This window comes from Pimephales promelas, chromosome 14 (genome assembly GCF_988280905.1).
Source record: "Pimephales promelas chromosome 14, fPimPro1.hap1.1, whole genome shotgun sequence".
In the NCBI taxonomy this organism is placed as follows: Eukaryota; Metazoa; Chordata; class Actinopteri; order Cypriniformes; family Leuciscidae; genus Pimephales; species Pimephales promelas.
Window position 1 is genome coordinate 20,508,791 of NC_142782.1, and position 20,949 is coordinate 20,529,739.

General features: G+C 35.8%; 3 protein-coding genes across 5 annotated transcripts; 1 reads left to right on the forward strand and 2 right to left on the reverse strand.

The window, feature by feature from the left end:
* The first annotated feature begins 200 nt into the window (after positions 1–200).
* mc3r (melanocortin 3 receptor) lies at positions 201–3,077 on the forward strand. The gene has a single exon (XM_039679427.2). It carries the CDS (start codon positions 488–490, stop codon positions 1,469–1,471), a length of 984 nt encoding a protein of 327 aa, XP_039535361.1. The 5' UTR covers positions 201–487; the 3' UTR covers positions 1,472–3,077.
* Positions 3,078–6,507: 3,430 nt separating this feature from the next.
* LOC120484275 (uncharacterized) lies at positions 6,508–10,781 on the reverse strand. Its single transcript, XM_039679364.2, has 6 exons — positions 10,654–10,781; positions 10,276–10,388; positions 9,866–10,002; positions 7,955–8,174; positions 7,525–7,703; positions 6,508–7,284 (listed from the first exon to the last, which is right to left on the reverse strand). The coding sequence occupies exons 2-6, from the start codon at positions 10,298–10,300 to the stop codon at positions 7,240–7,242; spliced, it is 606 nt and encodes a 201-aa protein (XP_039535298.2). The 5' UTR covers positions 10,301–10,388; positions 10,654–10,781; the 3' UTR covers positions 6,508–7,239.
* Positions 10,782–11,057: 276 nt separating this feature from the next.
* LOC120484289 (uncharacterized) lies at positions 11,058–20,949 on the reverse strand. 3 transcript variants are annotated; one of them, XM_089119561.1, is made up of 6 exons: positions 20,780–20,949; positions 16,537–16,688; positions 16,079–16,277; positions 15,776–15,924; positions 13,831–13,875; positions 12,351–12,457 (listed from the first exon to the last, which is right to left on the reverse strand). In XM_089119561.1, exons 1-6 carry the CDS (start codon positions 20,799–20,801, stop codon positions 12,374–12,376), a joined length of 651 nt encoding a protein of 216 aa, XP_088975687.1. In that variant the 5' UTR covers positions 20,802–20,949; the 3' UTR covers positions 12,351–12,373. The 3 variants fall into 3 exon arrangements, with proteins under 3 accessions (XP_088975685.1, XP_088975687.1, XP_088975686.1); XM_089119560.1 differs by lacking the exon at positions 12,351–12,457 and adding an exon at positions 18,713–18,909 and having other exon boundaries at positions 12,843–13,875; positions 20,780–20,936; XM_089119559.1 differs by lacking the exons at positions 13,831–13,875; positions 15,776–15,924; positions 16,079–16,277; positions 16,537–16,688; positions 20,780–20,949 and adding exons at positions 11,058–11,425; positions 11,953–12,175; positions 12,695–12,820 and having other exon boundaries at positions 12,348–12,457.

The window sequence follows — 20,949 nt, forward strand, 5'->3', positions numbered from 1 at the left end:
TGACATATACATTTATTAAAGGGTTAACATAACATATAAACATTAAAACGTGACAGTTGTCTTGAAAGATAGCTTTGAAAAATAAATTAATGGTTTGATCATTTGCATCAAAGAAAGCACATACCTGCCTGTTGCCATGCACTTTAAATGTGTGTGTCTGTACCCACATCTTTCATTTAAAGTCTTAAGCAATCACACAAAGAGCAGGCGGAGGCTGCATCTGCTGACGTACAGCCTGTGGCTGTGAGAGAGTCGGTTAGCTCCGAGCCGCTGAATCACAGAGCATCTCTACAGAAGCATCTCCACAGGAGCATCTCCAACAGACTAGCAGAAACTACATCTGCAGCTCTCGGCTTCCTTTATTGTTTTTCTTCCCGTCATCTGAACCAGTTTTGTTCTTTAATAGCCTATTCTTTTACTGCTTACATTTTTTCCATCTCTCATCTGTTGTCTGTTTTTCCCAGTCTCTTTATCTTCACAAATCCTGATGAACGACTCAAACCTGCAGTTTCTTAAAGGGCAGAAACCTGCAAACAGCACGTCTCTGCCTCCTAATGGCAGTACTGTATACCCTCCAGCAGGGGCGCTGTGCGAGCAGGTCCAGATCCAAGCGGTGGTTTTTCTCACCTTGGGTATTGTGAGTCTCCTGGAGAACATCCTCGTCATCTCGGCTGTGGTCAAAAACAAAAACCTTCACTCTCCGATGTACTTTTTCCTGTGCAGCCTGGCTGCTGCGGACATGTTGGTAAGTGTATCAAACTCTCTGGAGACCGTTTTCATTGCTGTACTAAACAGTCGCCTGTTGGTGGCCAGTGACTATTTTGTGCGTTTGATGGACAATGTGTTTGACTCGATGATCTGCATTTCTCTTGTGGCATCCATCTGCAACCTTCTGGCCATTGCCGTCGACCGCTACGTCACGATTTTCTACGCCTTACGCTACCACAGCATAGTGACCGTACGCAAAGCGCTAGTGGCCATCACCGCGATATGGCTGGTGTGTGTGGTTTGTGGGATTGTCTTTATAGTGTACTCGGAGAGCAAGACCGTGATCGTGTGTCTAATCACAATGTTCTTTGCCATGCTGGTCCTCATGGCGACTCTCTACGTACACATGTTTCTTCTCGCCAGACTTCACGTCCAGAGAATCGCAGCATTACCCCCAGCAGCAGCTGCCGCTGGCAACCCGGCCCCACGTCAACACAGCTGCATGAAGGGAGCCGTGACCATCTCCATCCTCCTCGGAGTGTTTGTGTGTTGCTGGGCGCCCTTCTTCCTCCACCTCATTCTGCTGGTGTCCTGTCCGCACCATCCGCTCTGCCTCTGCTACATGTCTCACTTCACCACGTACCTGGTCCTCATCATGTGCAACTCTGTGATTGACCCCCTCATCTACGCCTGCCGCAGCCTGGAAATGAGGAAGACCTTTAAGGAGATACTCTGCTGTTTCGGCTGCCAGTCTCCCGTTTAGACCTCGGTAAAGAATGTCTGATTTGAAACAAAGAATGGATGTGTCAAGAAATCATTTACCTTAAGATGTAAGATGCCAAAAGCTTGGTGGTCAGAACAATTTTGCACATCCTGAGATGAGGGTATTAAAGCTTTAAACCTGGAAGGTTCAGGTGCTGTATGAAAACCATAGAGCTTCAGGGTAGATTGAATGTCTTGCTGAAAGGGGCAGATAAATTATTTGTTACACTCTTAAAAGGAAAATTCTATGGAATCTTAAAGGGTTCTGTTGGGCACTTATAATGGTTCCCATCGTGGGAAGATTTTATGGATTTCATTTAAATTTGTTATAATTAGTTTTGAATTTTAATGAAATTGTATCAATTAAATGGTTATACATAGCATATACATAATTATAAATAAATACTTGAAACTACATTATGTCTAGGTGACAAATCAAATATATAGTAAATTAATAACATCGATCATGATACTGTACATGTTCTTTCACTGAAACCAAGGCACTCTCTTATCAGTACCTCTACATGTTTTCCTTTTTGGCAAATTTTTGGGGCGAATTTGTTTAATCTTCTTGATCCATTTACTTAATTTTTCCTATAAATCAAATGTTTTTTGTACAAATCAAATACAAGTCAAGAATTTGCCAAAAAAAATAATAAATAAATAGTCATGTGTTCTCATGAGAACGGGTTGTTGAAGCACAAGATGCCCTGTGGATCATCTCAATTTATGATGGATCACATGATTCATCCAGCTTGAGTGCAAAAGGACAAACCAAATAAAAAGAATTATAGTAAAGATTTAGAATAACCTTTTCATTAGTGATATCACACTTTTAGAACCCACAGTACAGTATGTTTAAAATGTGTAAATGGTATATTTTAGGTCTGATAATGGTGTGTAAATGCTTGTGTTCAAAGTTGCTGAAGTGAAGTCTTACTAACAGTCTTGTGACGAAACTTGCTCTTTGGAAATTAAATAAATCAGGGCACAAAACATATGACTGGATTTGTATATAGTTATATACAAATTTGAATATATAACTTGTATATAGTTATAGACAACTTATAGTTGTCAGCATCAGACTTGGACTTTCTCCCATCAACATCAATATGCAGTCAAACAGCTCGTGTGGATCATTTAGTCTCAAATGTATCTGTTTTTGCCTTTTAGCAATGGAATGTAACTGGGAACCGAGCCAACTAAACATGTCAGTTCCAAAACCAAATATCCCTCATTTTTGGTGTTTTTGCCTTTTATTCTGAAGGGGAAGACAGAGAGAGAGAAACAAGATCAGAAAGGCAGGATTTAAACTCAGGTTGCCAAAAGCACAATGAATGCTGCCCACAAGACTCTGACCAAATATCCCTCTTATTCCACTAAACAGCATTATCGGTTGCTTTTACGGTTACAAAGTGGTTGAAGTTTAATATTCTACATATTCAGCTGACCTTTTTGTATTGAGTCTCACTGCAATGTTATTTGGACTGTGCTTGCCACTCTATTAACACTTTTAGCGCATGAGTTTAGCACTCGACTTGTAACTGTGGCCACAAGCTTCAGCAAATATCTGCAAAAAAAAAAAGTCAAATAAAAAGGATAAGCATATCATAGCATGTGTTCTCTGTTCCTTCTTGTGAGAAACATCGAAGTGGTGTGTATGTGTGGTTCTGGAACACCTGTAGGATATTAATACCAGAATCTTTTGGTGTTGAGGGTGACATTTTTGGTCCCCTTGAGGAAAATGGCTATTAATTCATTAAGGGTCATTTTTTGAAAATGTACAAATGCATAAAGTTTTCTGTAACGGGTAGATTTGGGGTTAGTGTAAGGGGATAGAATAGAAAACATTGTCTATAGAATGCCCCCATAAAAGATGAGTGTGTGCGTGCTCACCCGATGGGGACTTGTGGTGGGGACTTAAATTGAGATCCCCATGAGGAAACAAGCTAATCATTTTTTATTTATTTATTTTATTTATTTATTTTCACTTTTATGCAGAAAGTTAAATTCCCTAAAGGTGAACCCTCTAAAATCCAGAATCTTCATCTCCCCCTTCATCCCCTTCATCTCCCACCCAGGTAATGGGTCATCAAGACAAACATTTAAAAATCCTTTCAATGCTGCATCATTGTAGCCCTTACATCTAGACTAGAGAGAGTCCAAAAAGTCTGAGTCAAACAACAACCCACCGTCTGGCCCTGTTAGCATAGGTAGGTCCATCATATTTTGGACTCGTCCCCTCCTCTCCTCCTCTGTGTTAGGGCGAAGGATACAAAACCCCATAATGCTGGAGTCCTTCTGTCACAATAAGCACACAAAAACAGGTAAGATCCAATTTAATGGGCAATCTGTAAACATAATTCCAGGCAGCCAAAAGTTTGACATACAATAAGGACTCCGTGACAATTGCTGTGTCCGAAATCACCCATTACTCAGTATATAGTGGACTATCGAGTCGTGCGATCGAGCGATCGAGTAGTGTCCGAAAGTGGGATTTCTATAATGCTGGTGAGCTCACTATATAGTGCTCTGCTCTCTACCCCCAACATAGGGGTTAGGGAATAGTGCTTTAAGTGGAGATTTCGGACTCAGAGAATGACTGAACAGACAAGGTACACAGATACTAACAGGGTGAGTGGAAACAGCTGTGTGTGATGATCAGTGATAAGACCGTTGGGGAAGAGCACCTCTAGTGGTTACCCAGGGATACACAAACCAGACACAGACAGTCCTTACACAGCTCTCTGGTCTTGGCCATTGTGGTGAGGCTGGAGTCTGTTTGATTGAGTGTATGGACAGGTGTCCTTTATACAGGTAACAGGTTCAAACTGGTGGAGTTAATACAGGTATGAGTGAGAGCAGGAGGGCTTCTTAAAGAGAAACAGGGCTGTGAGAGCCGGAATTCTTATTGGTTGATAGGTGATCAAATACATATGTCATGCAATAAAATGCAAATGAATTTTGTTTTAGATTTCATCATTCACAGTTGAAGAGTAGCCTACCTATGATAAAAATTTGGAATTGAAAAACCTGCAAAATCGGCAGTGCATCAAAGACTTATTCTCCCCACTGTATATAACTGTGAACATTTATTTGACAGATACTTTTATTAGTAAATTCAATGACATGGAATCAAATCTATGACCTTGATTGTGCTTATATTTAACAGATGAGCTACAAAGATGATGCACTTGAAAATGATAATAGCCTGCTAATAGAGACACAAGAGACAATCTGTCAGTAATAATACTGGAGGGGAAAACAAGAACATGATACACAGGAATGTTTTAACTTATCAGTGAGGGCTAACAGCTAATCACATTAATGATCCATGCCTTCACACTTTCTGGACATTAATTATCGGTGCTGGAGGGAAAGGCAGGCTGTATCCACTGATTCAGATGGCGTCCTGGAGTTCAGCATGTGTAATTTGCATCGTTTATGCTCTTACCCCAAAGCAAATTTAAAACTTACAGCACAGAGGTCAATAATGGCCAACATCCAGAATTTATAGTTCTGCATATTCTGTGCACACAACTCCACCTCCATTGCAGGGGTCATTGGGTTTCTACACACACATCAGCAATGTTACTTGAGAGTACATGAGATTTGGCAGTAATCCTATGACAGAGATCTAAGAGAAAGAACATCAGTTCTTCTTCCATACTAGGGCTTTTTAAACACTCCACTTAACCTGTTATCGTAATCCCAGGATTATAAGACCCTGCTCCCGAGCAGCAATGTTGTTAAATGTTGTCCACCCAAAAATGATTATTCCCTAATTTACTCACCCTGAAGCCATCCTAGCTGTATATGACTTCCTTCTTTCAGCCAAACACAGAGTTATATATCCTATATATATATATATATTATTTTCGGAGTAACTGAAATTTGGAAGGCCAAAAAAGCATATCCATCCATCCATCTAAGTGATCCATACAGCTCCAGTTGGTTAATAAAGGCCTTCTGAAGTGAAGTGCTGCATTTTTGTAAGAAAAATATCCATAATTACTACTTTATAAATTGTAATAACTAGCTCCTGGATAAAGGCTTTCAATGCTTTCACAAGAGAGTCGAGTTCCGGTGTATGACGTAGCGTGAACTGATGCCGAGTTCACACAGCACGATTTTCAAGAAGTCGGGTCACTGTTCTTCTCACGCTGCATGACTTTCTAGGGTAGCATTCAATTGCTGGTGTGTTCACACTGCACGATGGATCAGCGACAGGGTTTTTCAAACTGCCTGACTGCCTGACTGTGCTGATTTGCAGCTGATTTGCAAGAAAGATAAAAAAGATTATGCTGGAAGTAATTGTTGGGGAGATGTGGGGAGCAAGGATTGTGTGTTCTGCAAAGAGAGTTGCAGGGGTAAATCATTTTCAATGTGCTGCTGGTCAAGCATATGTTTGTGCTTTGTTTCTGTTCGATATAATAGGGGATTATCACGCTGATACGTAGTACTTCCGGATTCAGTGATCTTTGTGCACTGCCACTTCCGTTGAATTACCGATCTCACTGGCGAACTGATGACAGAAGTTTATTTATACGTCATCCCTGGTAAATTAGTCTGATTCACTAAAGTGCCGGCTGCAAACAAACGTGCTACCTTGTTTTATTTCAAAGTTTTAATCCACTTCTTCCTTATACTCAATTCAGTCGGGAATCCATGAAAACTTTTGTAGGGGTGGCGTTGTTGGTTAGATTTACAAAGTGAAACAGAGCAGTCAGTGACATAATATGTTATTATATATTATATAGCCTTCGTCTCAGCCATTGTTGAACTGCGTCGGAAGTGGACATGCACAAAGTTGACAAATCCCATGAAACCCGGAAGCGTGATAATCCCCTATTGTAATCTATTAAAGTAGGCTACTGATATTCGATACCCCATAGACTCCCATTCATTCTGCACTCGCCTGCGAGCGCCCCCACATGGACAGAGACGTGTTACTGCAGCCAGTCCAGAAACAGGAAGTAACCAGACAGTGCCAAAAAAAAAAAAAAAATCTTCAGTAAATGAACACCCACAACAACACTCGCTTAATCTAGGTCATTAACCCTTATACTGATCCATTTAATGCAGTAATACAGATACAAATTAAATGAGTAAGAAATCAAGAAGCAGTATTGTAAGTTTTCGTAAATTAAAATAGAATGGCTAAAACTAAAATAAAAATAAATCTAAATAAAAATATTCACAAAAAAATGATCTATAATATTTTTCAAATATAATATTAAAAAATAAAAATGACTAAAGCATAACACAATTACAAAAATTTAAACTAAAATGAAATTTAAAACAATATATAAAAATAAAAGCTACTTCAAAATATTAATAAATACTATATAGAAATGATTTAAAAATGTACAAGTTATTTCATTATTTACTCACCCTTCTGTTTCATTCCAAATAAATATTTCTTATTTGTATTAATTATGTGATTAAAGACTGATCATGACTTAAATATCAATCAGTGCAATAGAACTGTTCTTTTATACGGGTTTGGAACAATAATATGGTTGAGTAAATCATTTTCATTATGGAAATAAATATAACGAATACAAAGCACAGATCAGTTAGAGCAAAAATACTGTTTCATCATGACTGTATCATTAAATGTATTATTTGCAGGCAAATTCAAATTATTAAGATAATAATTTAATAAAACATAAAATGGTCACTCCACAGGTTTGCAGAATGTAAGGAAATATATATATAGACGATATGGAAACAAACATAGAAGGTGATGATAAACCATGGTTGATCTTAGGTCTGTCTTCTTCTTCTAAGTTGTCTGACCTCAACGAGAACCTGAAAATGGAAACATCTATATCTTTCAAGCTTAGACTTAATTTTACACATTAAAAGCAAAAGTATTCCAAAGTATTTTTTTTTCAATAATTTAGGACATTGATTCAGCACAATACTGTTAGAATCTTAGTGAACTGTCTGTTTGGATACATCTACTGCAGTGCTGAATTACATCATTCTTCTAATAATTAAAATAATGCCAAAAGAGATGAGGTAAATCAGTTATTTAGAAATACTTACCAATATGCACACAGCACTGAGGACAAGTTTACTCACAGCTAGTCCTACACAACCCCAGAAGACAGAGGGCTCTGAATCATCTACATGAGTCACTGGGATGCTGATGTTTGTCCATGACCCATTAATAAACTTAGTGGTGGAGAAATCAACGATAATGGGTGAAGGTGTTGACACACAATCTGGGCAGACAAATAGATCTATTTTATCTCAGCAGAAATTATCTTCAACAAATGAAATAAATAACGCACAAAAATGACTGAAAGAATAACAAAGTAAAAAAAAAAATATTGTTTGTCTACATTTAAACTGAAAAGCCATAATTATTTAGATACTGGAAACTAACCCACAAAAAGTGTTTTGTGTATTTTTGTGTACATATACAGCGTTTCACAACCAAAATGATTTTCACTGTTTATTAATAGTGAAATACCTGAGATATTCAGTCTAAACGACTTTTGACAGTTCTTTCCTCCAGCCTTGACTCTAATTAAACACTTGTAGATCCCAGAATCTGAAGGAGCAACTTTCCTCAAGACCAAAGAGGCGTTTTTATCCAGTGACACAGAATCATTGTGCTTATCCGTTTGGATGACATTTTCTGACTTTTTGAGGATTGTCATCGTAGATTTGTCACTGCTGTTATTGTAGAACTTTTAATAAGAGAGAAAAAGAACATAGTGAGTCCTCTGCTCTTTATTAGAATAGATTTTATGTGATGAATACTAGTTAGTACACTGTCAAAAAATATTGATGGTTTAACTTAAAAAAGTAAGTAACCTGGTTGCCTTAAAATTTTAAGTTCATTGAACTGGAAAAAGTGAGTTAATACAATGAAGGAGATTAATTTAACCATCAGAAACTCAAAATTATATGTTATCTGAACTAAATAAATTATTTAAGTTGATTTGACAAAAGAAAAAATGTTGTGGTTACTACACTGTAAAAAAATATTGTTGGTTTAACTTAAAAAAGTAAGTAACCTGGGTTGCCTTAAAATTTTAAGTTGATTGAACTGGAAAAAGTGAGTTAATACAATGAAGTAGATTAATTTAACCATCAGAAACTCAAAATAATAAGTTATCTCAACTAAATAAATTATTATAAAGTTGATTTGACAAAAGAAAATATGTTGTGATAACAAATCTTGAAAATATTTTTTACAGTGTATGTAAAAAACATAGTTGTGGCACCACAATACACGTTATTGTCTGAAGAAATTGAACACTGTAAAAATAAAGTAGGCAACAATCAACTTGGATTTTTAAGTCATTTCAACTAAAAAAAATAGTTGAATGAATCTTGTATAATTATATTTTCATGATTTGTAATCACAACATTTTTTCTTTTGTCAAATCAACTTAGATAATTTATGTAGTTCAGATAACATAATATTTTGAGTTTTAGTGATTAAATCAATCTCCTTCATTGTATTAACTCACTTTTCCATTTCAATGAACTTAAAATTTTAAGGCAACCAGGTTACTTATTTTTTAAGTTAAACCAACAATATTTTGTACAGTGTACACTGTAAAAAAATGTTATCACAACATTTTTTTCTTTTGTCAAATCAAATTAAATAATTTATTTAGTTCAGATAACTTATTATTTTGAGTTTCTGATGATTAAATCAATCTCCTTCATTGTATTAACTCACTTTTTCCATTTCAATCGACTTAAAATTAAAGCAACCAGGCTACTTAATTTTTTAAGTTAAACCAACAATATTTTTTTCAGTGTAAAAACAAAACGTTACAGTTGTTTAACTTATTTCGATAAATTAAAACAATGTAAAACATGTTGTCAACTTATTGATATTGGCCTTTTTTTTACGCTGCACACTAGGCTAATTATTTTTAGGGGCCTATGTAGCCTAGGCCACATTTTCCCCCCTAATCTTTCAGTTGTCTGCAAGCACAAGTAAAATTACAAGTGAAATTAAGAGGAATGGATGCAAAGGAAATGTGTGTCAACATGTTTCCTCCTTAAAGCCACAAAAAGTTCGAAATTTTCCGTTGGTTTTCTATGTAAATGCAAGACAAGAAGATTGCATGCGCTTTACAGACACATGACGATTTGATGAAGAACATTTTGTTAGAAAAGCTTGTTTTAATAATTTTTTCTTCACGTTGTTCCGCGGCTCATAGCCGTCACGTGTGAGCAAAATTAGACAATTCAAGGTCAACTATAAAAACCAATTAGTCCTATAGCGTTTTGTTTCACGCAGTCAGACAAGTAAACATGCGGTCAGACAAGCAGTCAGACAAGTAAACATGTTCATCAAATAAGATAAGTTTAATAAAGTATGCTGTGGTAAATAACATATTATATGGACATGACTCACCTTGTACCACGTAACAGAGGTGTAGTTCTTACAGTTTTGAAGGGCACTACAAGGCAAAATTATATCAACTCTGCAATCTGCTGGGACGAAGGTGGGTTCATCGTTGCCGTGTCCGACTACTATACTAAGGCCCAACGCTAGAACAGACATTACAGGGGGAAATCAAGAGCACAAAGAGCCTTAGCTAAACTTTGCTTGCTTATTTTTTGTCAAAGCCTATTGTACTTAGCCTAGGCCTAATACACACGTGTTACATGCTGGAGTTGCGTAAAATGCGTATTGCGTAAAATAATTGTTGCCATTTACTTTTAGCTTGCAACAAATATTAGAATTTTAAGGGCCTTTAAAAATGAAATAAAAGCTGTGAGTAAAATACCGAGTTGCCAAATAGAAAGCAATATCTCACTCACCCAACACTATCAAGCGAATCATCATGTTATGGTGAAATGCGTGATGCTCGCTGTTCCCCTGATGTTGCCTCCTGCTTCCCACAGTTCTGAAGAATCACTTTTTCTGAGCAACTCTGAAAAAAATGGTGTGGGTTTCGCAATGCTGTCTTGCCGTTTTGTCAAGATCAGGATCAACTTAACTGCTTTGTTTTATTGCAAAGTATGTAACTCAAATCATTAAAATACACATGTAAATTGTTTTGACATCAGATTTAAAAAAAGGTAGTATTAAAGCTGAACATTTCCCCCATATAGCATTGGCTACTACCAACAGTAAACAAAGGTGAAGAACATTTTGTAGTTGTGTAAACGATTGATTTTCAAGGAATTCAGATTTACAGTTTTATGAAATCAAATGGTTTACTCGTCTTCCTAAAGTAATACTGTCCTTCAGCGACACCAGTCGGTAAAGAAAGTGAAAGTGTAGCATATTTTGCCTGCTATGGGCGTATAGCGACGCTGAGGGAGATGCTATGAAAATGCTATGATTGGCTCGTTTCCCGCCTGACGAAGTGAAATTTGAAATTATGGATTTGAAATTTGAAAGTGAATTTGAAATTATGTATCGAGAGTATTCGGCTCAGTAAAATTAGAGCAGTATCATCATTACACTTGCTGTGTTTATTAAGAATGATCACAGAAGGTGACTATTAATAATAACAGCTTAAATCACTTAGTAACAAATAAAAACAAGCACAAATGCTACTTCATTGTTATGTTTACATTGCTTTAACACATTATGCTACATTTGCAGTATTCCTTTTTATTAATAAACACGGTGTTATTACTGTACAAAAAAACTAACATATTTAGTTTATTGTTGATAGCCTATAAGATGCTATGCCATTAAACCAGAAACTGTTTTAATGCAAAAATTAATTTACAAAACATGTTTTTTAAATTGCAAAACACAGTTAGGCCACTTATATGCTTTCATGAGTTTCCACAAGTTTTTTCATCTTATTATTTTTCTTTATCATTTTGAGGTTCAGAAACATGATAACAGCACAAGCTATCAGACTCAGCACACATCCGACTATGATGAATTGATGATTGGCAGACGGTGTGTCCTTCTTACTGCTTACCGCTTGCACTTGAGGCTTTATGCAGTCTATGCAAAAACAAACACATATAAAACTTTCAAACCACAAATAGGCTATCATTTAAGGGGAATTGTGGAAATGAAACAAATGCATCATGGTAGGCATACTTCTCCTATAATACTTCTCCTAAAACTCAAGAAGATATTTTGAAGAATGTTAGTAACCAGACAGTTGCCGGTAGCCATTGACTTCCAAATGATAACAAACAAAACAATGTGGTCTCATCAACTGTCTGGTTACCAACATTATTCAAAATATATTGTGCTTAGCAGAAGAAAGAAACTCATACAGGTTTGGAACAACTTGAGAGTGGGTAAATTATGACAGAATTTTCCGTTTTGGGTGAACTATCCTTTTAAGATTACTGTCTTTATGTCACCATGAACTCAAAATTTACCATTCCTTAATGGAATATTGCAATATGCTATTTATGATTTATCCATGCACATCACTATATATATATATATATATATATATATATATATATATATATATATATATATATATATATATGTAGTTTCACTCCCCTTCTCACCTGCTGAATAATACTCTGTATTTCCTTCCTGTATGTAATGACCCAGTGGGGGCCATAAGGTGCATCTGTAAACACCACAGTCTTCTTCAGCAGGACCAGGGACCAGGAGAGAGTTGTCCTCCCCCACCTCATAGGAACGATGTGCAAACTTAAAGAGTGTTGTGATGTTTTTTATCAGATCCTTCAAAACAAGTCCAGCCAACACATCAGAACCCTCTTCAACCTGTAAAATAAGTTTACTTTTATAACACACTGCACCAGGAAATCCAAGTATACAATCCACTGTATCCAAGGAAATAAACTAAAGCAATTATTATTGGCAGGCTGATTTGCAGGTTGCTGTTAACAACTTTTAGAAATACTAACTATTAGAAAAAAGACAGTCAGACACAAACCTTGTACCAGGTGAGTCTCCTGTACTTTACACCTTGTTCAATGTTAGCCTGGCATGATATTTTAACCCAGCGTTGCTCCTCATAAGACATTGAGAAGTGAACCATATAGACTGAAGGACAGAAATTATAACATCATTTAATGTATTTATTAGAGGCTGCAATGTTGAAACACACTCAAACGAGATAATTCTGCAGCGTTTTTGTTTTGTTTGTTTGTTTTGGAGACGCGAACGCGGATACTTTCACTTTAGTATGGCTATTGTTCTTTTAACTATTACGTTTTACTTTCTTGCAATCATGCAATACATGAAGGTGTGCATGAAAGAATAAATGCATATTCTACTTACACGTTAAAAAGTAGATGTGCAGCATGGTTGTGTTTCTATAAGCTTTCTCCTTTCTGCAACCGAACTGCATTTGGGGCTAGCCTATTTTCCCGGAAATGACGAGTGCGATCTTATCGGTCGATTCGAATAACAACAACAAACACAAAAGTTCATTATAGCATCTACTAATTTTATTGTTTGCGCAATTTAATACAGTTATAATACAGTATTTGTAAAGTGTTGCCCGGTAGGCTATATTTTGTGAATGAACCTCCTTTGGTATTAAGCATGCATTGTAACGATAAACACACAGACACACACACACACACACACACACACACAGACACACATAAATAGGTCTACAAACAGGATGTTAAAAATGGGGATAACTGTAACACATTTTTTTTAAAATTAACCACAACTTGGACTGATAGGCTTGGACTAATAGGCTGGGTTTCTTTCTTTCATTTTCATTTCTCTCTGCGCCTCAGTATCAGTATCACTTCTATTTTTCACTACAAGGCGTGAAACTTAAAATCTGGTACTAAGACTTGACAAAGAATTCCTGTGAAAGTATCAGAATTAGATTAGAAATTAATTGAAAAGTTTTCTCAGCAATTTAGCTACTAATGATCCACATCATTCAGATAAATTCATTTAACTGAATTCAAACTATTTTAAGGCCAACATGTTAAATATAAAACTGTTCATAACATGATGGCTATATGAATATCTGTACAAATATTTAGCCTATTGCCTACTTATTTATCCATATATATTTTTTATGATTTATTCATATATAAGAATACATAATTAACTCTAGAAATCCCTAAATTACTTAATTCTGCTACTGACAGCTAAATATTTACAGAGGATGTGCAATTTAAAAATGTAGGGGGAAAATAACAACAGTGTGCATTTTGGCGATCCCTCCTCCCCTTGGAATAATCCTTTCTCTAAAAAATAATTAAGAATAGCCAAACCACGCAAAAATTAAACAAACACCATCAATCCAACCTAATTGTGCCAACAACCTTGTAAACGACAGGCTTGGACTGTTTTAGTGGATGCGTAAATCTAAATGGATCCCATCAGCTTTTTTGTGAATCTCAGTCTTTCCAGCTTCATGGCCTTGTTCCCGTTTTGCTTCCCATTACTTCCTGTTTTCTTCTTGCTGTGCTAAATATGGCTCGATCACACACCTGTGAAAGGAAATTTTATATCAGACAGGCTTCAGAAACAAACAAAACACTGACAAAACTGTGAAAAAAAAAAAAACTGAAAAACTCTCCCACACAGCCAACACTTAGCAAACAGCCATTTGGTTTATGTCATTTAACCTGTTAAGCTACAACCCCATTTTTGAAAAATCCAAGGAAATGGTAGCCTGGCTAACGCCAGACCACGTATCATTGAGAATGAAACGTGGTCTGGAAACCACATGTTCATTTTCTCGTATTTGAGGCGTAGTTTACGAATGCCCAGAGCCATATTATTAGGTGCTACGAATGTCTATCAAATGCGCCTGTGCTCCCTCCCCGACCCGTTCTGTGGTTGGTTCCCTATTTCAGGGGAAAATTTGGTTCATACGAATAAAACCGCGGCAAGGCAGAGGGGAAAACCAGGCTAAACAAATGGCATACCCAAACTGAAACAGATACAGTTCATGAACCCTTTGTACTAAAAGCACAAATATGATCTCATTTGAAAGCTGACACCTGGTAGTTTATTGTAAATGTATAATTAGTCATAATGAAAATGACGCTAATAATTTAGTTAATACATATTAAAGGTATCGATTCATTTTCACAAATTACAAATTTCACAAATTAAGACATACAGTAACTGTCACTATAAATTTCTCGGAATACAATAGACAAATACTGAAACTTGAGTCATATATCTTTTTAATGATGTAGTTTGTCAAGATAATAACAATATGATAGTAACTTTGTACTATTTCACTACCAAAACAATCAGGTGAAATATAATAAAATAATTGAAAATCTGAAGTGCACACTGTCTACAAAGTTATCTTTTTCCTATAACGCTGTCACAGGGTTCTGCAGAAAGAAAGAAAACATCATTTCCTGTGATAGGGGTGGGTGTATGTAAGCGAGGGGGATACGTTTGATGCGAGGGGAGCTGACTTAAAGGCCTCGCCATCTCTGTTTCCTGTTGTGCAACAGTTTCTGAAGAAGTTGCAAAAAATAAAAGTATAAAAAATATCTGCAGCAGGTCTGCGAGCTTTATAAAGTGTGGCTATATATCTCAAAATGTGACTTCCTTGTACACTACTGTTCAAAAGATTGGGGATTGGGATTGGAGATTTTTTAATATTTTTGAAAGAAGTCTCCCATGCTCAACAAATCTGCATTTATTAGATTAAAATACAATAAAACAGTAATATTGTAAAAAAAAAAAAAAAAAAAAATCTATTTTAAAAGATTTTCTATTTTAAAAGGATACTCCACTTTTTTGGGAAATAGGCTTATTTTACAACTCGATTTTCTGATATTTAGAAGAATATCAGTAACCAGACAGTTTCTGGTCCCATTGACTTCCATAGGAAAAAAATATATACTATGGAAGTTACTGTCTGGTTACTGATATTCTTCTAAATACCAAAAAAATTTCTGAATGGATTCGAAAATGGTAAAACCCAACTGTAACTGTAGTTGGGGAGTTGTAAAATGAGCCTATTTCCCCAAAAAGGTGGAGTATCCCTTTAAAAGCAAAGCTTTTCAGCATCATAACTCCAGTCTTCAGTGTCACATGATCCTTCAAAAAAAAATGCTGCTTAATGTTTTGCTAGAAACTGTGCTAATTCTGTGATAAATAGAAAGTTCAAAAGAACAGCATTTGTTTGATTTTTTTTTAATTTGTCCTTTTTAAATAAAAGCATTAATTTCTTCAACAACAAATGAATGACCCAAACCCCAAGTTCAAAAATGATCTGATATTATCACGTGGGCAAGCATTGATTTAATTCTAGTTGTTTGCATGTGTTGCGCAGTGCTGTTTGTGCATTTCCTTAAAATCATTGTGGGGAATGTGAAATAAAGGTTATTTGTTTCACCAATTGGAACTGCTATTACTCACCCCCACAGTTACAATGCAAAGTATGATTTTGGCCATGCTGAAGAGAAAAAGGCAGAGCACAGCCCAGTGAACAGTTGTATCCTCTGTATCAGGAAAAGAATCATCAGGGATCATGGTGGAGGGATACACTGTGCTCACATCCAAACATTCTGAAAATCAAGAGAAACATTTATTAATACTTAGCTTTCTGAGATCTCGCATGCAAATACAAACTTAATAAGGTTTGGTTTTGGTGACACCTATATAACGAATATCAATAGAAAATAAATTAGAAAACGAAGATTGAACAGGGTTCTAAATTACCTGAGATATTCAGTCTAATAAAAGAATCATCATTTCGACCCCCAACCTCTGCAGCCAGGTAGCATTTATATTCTCCCGAGTCTGAAGGCTGCACGTTATGTAACTTCAAGGCCGCTTTCTCTCCCAGAGAAACAGAAGTTAAGTTATAAAAAGTTGAATCCGATCCATTTTTTCTCTTGATGATAGGAACAGGCTTACTCTATAAAGAAACACACAGTTGTGTTAGGGGATTTTGTTGTGGTGTTTTCTGGTTGGTTGGGCAGACCAACCAGGTCAAAATGTTTCACTTGCCAGATGATATGCCACTGAGATGCAGAGTTTCTTCTCATCGAAGGACATGCTGTTTGCTGGCTAACTATTCTTTTTAACTTAAAAAAAAAATCATTTAAATAAAACAAACTGACAAACACAAGCATTTCAATAATGCAAAAGCAAATGCAGCCATCAAGGTAACTCACCTCTATTTTGTACCATATGACATAACGGTATGTTGTTGTTCGGTCAGTAGCTTTACAAGGTAGTCTGATGACATCGTTACAGTTTCCCTCAATGAAGTCCACGCTTTCTGATATCCCACAGTGCAATGCTGCCATAGCAAACAACAGCAATGCTGTAAAGAAGGACCAATACATAACATCAAACTAGATGTTAGCATTTCTCAAGATACTTACAATTCGCATCAGCAAAAAAAAAAGTTCAATTTGGAAGTACAGGGGTCCCTGTTTGGATATGCACTACCATTCAAAAGATTGGGGATGGTAAGACTTCTAATTGTTTTTGAAAGAAGAGTCTTAAAGGATTAGATCACTTTTAAGTTTAACTTAAGTTAAACTTTTGCTGATAATTTACTCACCCCCATGTCGTCCAAGATGTCCATGTCTTTCTTTCTTCAGTCGAAAAGAAATTAAGGTTTTTGATGAAAACTTTCCAGCATTTTTCTTCATATAATGCACTTCACTGGGAACCAAATGGTTCAAGGGGCTTTAAACGATTCCAGTCATTTAAAAAAAATAACAAAGTTTAAGTTTTATAAGCTTAAATGCTCGCCTTGCTCTGTTCTGTGTGACTCTCTTGTTCGAACTCGTTCATCAAAACGAACAAATCTTTTTCCCTGTCAATTTGTTCATTTCGTTCGTTGAATGAACCAAATGACTCAGAAAAAGATTCGTCCATTTTGATGAGAGTCACGAACGCGCATCACAGAACAGAGCAAGGCAACCATTTGAGCTTATAAAACTTAAACTTTGTTTTTTTGTTTTTTAAATGACCAATCTTTTCACTTGATAAGACCCTTATTCATTGTCTGGAATCGTTTAAAGCCCTTTGAACAGTTTGCAGTTTGCACTGAAACTGTCTTTTGGACTTTTTGGTGGCCAGTAAAGTACATTATATGGAGAAAAATCCTGGAATGTTTTCATCAAAAACCTTAATTTCTTTTCGACCGAAGAAAGAAAGACATGCTCATCTTGGATGACATGGGGTGAGTAAATTATCAGCAAAAGGTTTTTTTGGCATATTTAGAAGTAATTTAAAATTAAGGTTAGGGTTTTGGATTAGGGTTAGCTAACCATTAGCTCCAGTGATCGTAAAGGGCGCGTTATTTGTTCACTTTCTAGGCCTATTTATTTCAGGCACAGTTTGAATAACATTATTTCCATCCTAAGGAAAGTACAATGTGAAGTTAACGTTGAGTTACTGGTTTGATTTACTGACACAAACAAAGAACATCTGACTGTACATGAATCATTGCACATCAGAATTCACAGGTCACAAATCAGGCATTGGAATTAACACAGTTTCTTACATGTTGTCGCATTACTGTTGAGTCCATATCCAAAAAGTCTGTTTGCAAATTTACTAAATAATTCACAGTGAAATGTACCAAATACAAATAAATAATGCTCAATTGAGATATTCACATCTTGCCGCTCCCGAATCCATCTTTATTGCTTGCTAGCTCTAGTAACCCAGCATTTGCATCTTTCTGCTACCTACTACATTGCATGCGCAATCCGGTGGGCAGTGCTAAACAGGCAGTGATATACAGTAGAAGAAGGCGTTGACCTTCTGCTGCAGAGGCGGTGTTTATCCACACTTTTACGTATAAAGTGACACATTCCACAACCTGTCCTTTTTGCAGATTGGCTTCAATATAAGCTGTTTTTAGACTAACGAGTAAGTTTTGAGTTCTGAAACTTGCAGGATGTGTTATTGTACAATGATCTCTTATATGTGATTTCTCAGTTCATGAACACTTTAAATTACTATTTAACATCAAACTGAACTGAAAGCTTAGTTGAGTGGGAGATCAGATTGTTCCAATTTTGAGACTCTAGAGTATGATTATTGTTGAAACAATAAGGCTCAAGTGACTTGTTGCTTGTTTGTTACAATAGCCTAACTTAAAGAAAATTGTCTGTAAATCCTCTACACCTTCTTCACTATCTCTGTGTAATTCCATGGTTTTTCCTGCATTCTAATTTTTTTTTACACATTTGTATCCCGCCAAAGCCGTATTAGATCAGTTATTGTGATCTATGAGTGAGGTAGATGACTGTCTGCTACACTTGTGACAGGGTGAATGTTGAATGGATAGTTCACCCAAAAATGAAAATTACCCCATGATTTACTCACCCTCAAGCCATCCGTGTATATTACTTTCTTCTTTCAGACGAATAGAATTGGAGTTAAATTAAAAAATGCCCTGGCTCTTCCAAGCTTTATAATTGTAGTGAATGGAGGATATGATTTTGAAGGCCAAAAAAGTGCATCCATCTATCAAGTACTCCACATGGCTCCGGTGGGGAAAAATATCCCATTCCGTCGATTTACTGCGAAAAAGTGAACTTGATGCATGATGCATTGACAAACGCGGAAGTGCAGAGGACAAAGCAAAACAAATAAATGGTCACAGATAAGAAGTCTAAAATGATCATTTTTATAAGATAAATGTCAGAGGAGCTTGAGTTGGTTGCCCAGCCCTGTTTGTTTGAACGACAAAAGGCATCAAAGCTTACGCTACTCCTACATCCTACGCCATACAGCGCGTCAAGTAGCCTATTAATTTTTGGCACATGTCGACTTGCGTAGACTGTCTGCCGGAAGCTAGTAAGTTGATAAAGTTATAAATATGGATATTTTTCTTACACAAACGCTTCGCTTCATTTCAGAAGGCCATTATTAACCCCATGGAGCCAGATGGATTACATTTATTTTGGATGGATGCCCTTTTTTGGGCTTCCTTCACTGCCATTATAAAGCTTGAAAGAGCCAGGACTTTTTTTTTTATAAATAACTGTATAACTGTCTTTTAGATTGTTTTCATCTAAAAGAAAAAATCATACATGTAGTAAGGCTTGAGGATGTTAAATCATGGGGTAATTTTCATTTTTGGGTGAACTATCCCTTTAACTTAGAGAGCGAGAACGAGCAGACGAAAGTTTTATTTGTTAACATTAGTTAATCCACTGTGAAGTAACATGAACAAATAATGAACAGCTGTATTTTTATTAACTAACATTAACAAAGATTAATAAATACAGTAGCAAATGTATTGCTCATGGTTAGTTCATGTTAGTTAGCAAATGACTAACATGTAAAGCAATGGTCATTTGAAAAAAGCACAAAGCAAGTTAGATAGCCGGTTTTGTTTTTGTTTTTGTTTTTTTGTTTTTCGTTTTTTTTTTATTTTAACTAAAATTAGACTATTAGTTAAAATTAACTTTTTAATGATACTTTTTTAATTCTACTTTTTAAGTAGACGTTTCTTACAACTCTATGCAATCCAGGGCAAGAAAGGATGATAGTCTTCCAGCCAACTCCGAAGACCATTTCTGACCCAGGAAAAACCCTGAATTGCCTACTATTATTGTTATTTTTTTTATTTATTTATTAATTTTAACTTATAAACCTCAACTCCATTTCATAAACAGAAAAGAGAACGGTAAATGACCGGAGTAAAGATAGTTTGCGGTTTGATTTTCAGATTTCGTTTCGCTGTGGTCCCGCAGTGCCGGTGTTCTGACAATTCATGCATCGAGATTTGCCATACTTACCGGTTATATGCGCATGTGCAGACTCACAGTTTTTTTTTTTTTTTTTTTTTTTTTTTTTTTTACAAAAGGTACATTTTCCTGTTATAATGTATAATTTCCCTTTAAAAAAATGCTTACTATGAATATTTGTACGTTCAGCCAGCTGAAAAGGAATAACTGAAAGTTTCAGTTACTATGAGGAAAGATGTTTGACAAGTCAAAGATGAATATTTTATGATAAGTTTTACTTTTCACAACGTTTTAAAAAATAAAAACAGTAGTCTACAGTATACAGTAGCTACTCATAACTTAAAATTGTATTATAATTGTATTTCATACGACTTTAATTGGCATTAGCTGTGATCAATTCGCGCTACGGTAGCATTTTTTTGACAAGGCAGCAAAAATCGGCAGAACACCGGTCAATAAATGAGTGAAAATCTCTTCTGTGTGGCTCTAAGTCAGGCATCTTTGTCTACAGCGTAAATAAGCATCCATGAAGCACTTTAAATCACCACACACATACATTTCTGTTGAATATTATGCATAAATAATATGGTATATTGTATTCTTATTTCATTAAAAAAAAGTTATGTTTCTAAATTGGTTAGTGAAAAAGCTTGAGCTACAGCAAAACATTCTGAAATAATGTCTGATTTTGACTTACCTGAAATATTTTGATTTCCCATTCTTTACCGTGGGTAAAATGTAGCCATCAGTGAAGATGGGGAAACAGTTGTTTCTTATGAATCCATCTACAAACAGAAAAAAATATGTCATTAGTCTGAAACGATTTGGACTTTCTGCTTGAACCGTAAAAAATGAAACTATCCTGTC

Coding starts and splice junctions, on each gene's coding strand:
- mc3r (XM_039679427.2), top strand. CDS start 488: ATGAACGACTCAAACCTGCAGTTTCTTAAAGGGCAGAAACCTGCAAAC.
- LOC120484275 (XM_039679364.2), bottom strand. CDS start 10,300: ATGATGATTCGCTTGATAGTGTTGG. Junction 8,175..9,865: donor CCTCTGTTACGTGGTACAAG/GTGAGTCATGTC, acceptor TCTTATTAAAAG/TTCTACAATAACAGCAGTGA. Junction 7,704..7,954: donor GTTTAGACTGAATATCTCAG/GTATTTCACTAT, acceptor TTGTCTGCCCAG/ATTGTGTGTCAACACCTTCA.
- LOC120484289 (XM_089119561.1), bottom strand. CDS start 20,801: ATGGGAAATCAAAATATTTCAG. Junction 16,689..20,779: donor GGGAAATCAAAATATTTCAG/GTAAGTCAAAAT, acceptor CCTTCTTTACAG/CATTGCTGTTGTTTGCTATG. Junction 13,876..15,775: donor TTTGCATTGTAACTGTGGGG/GTGAGTAATAGC, acceptor TTCCTTTCACAG/GTGTGTGATCGAGCCATATT.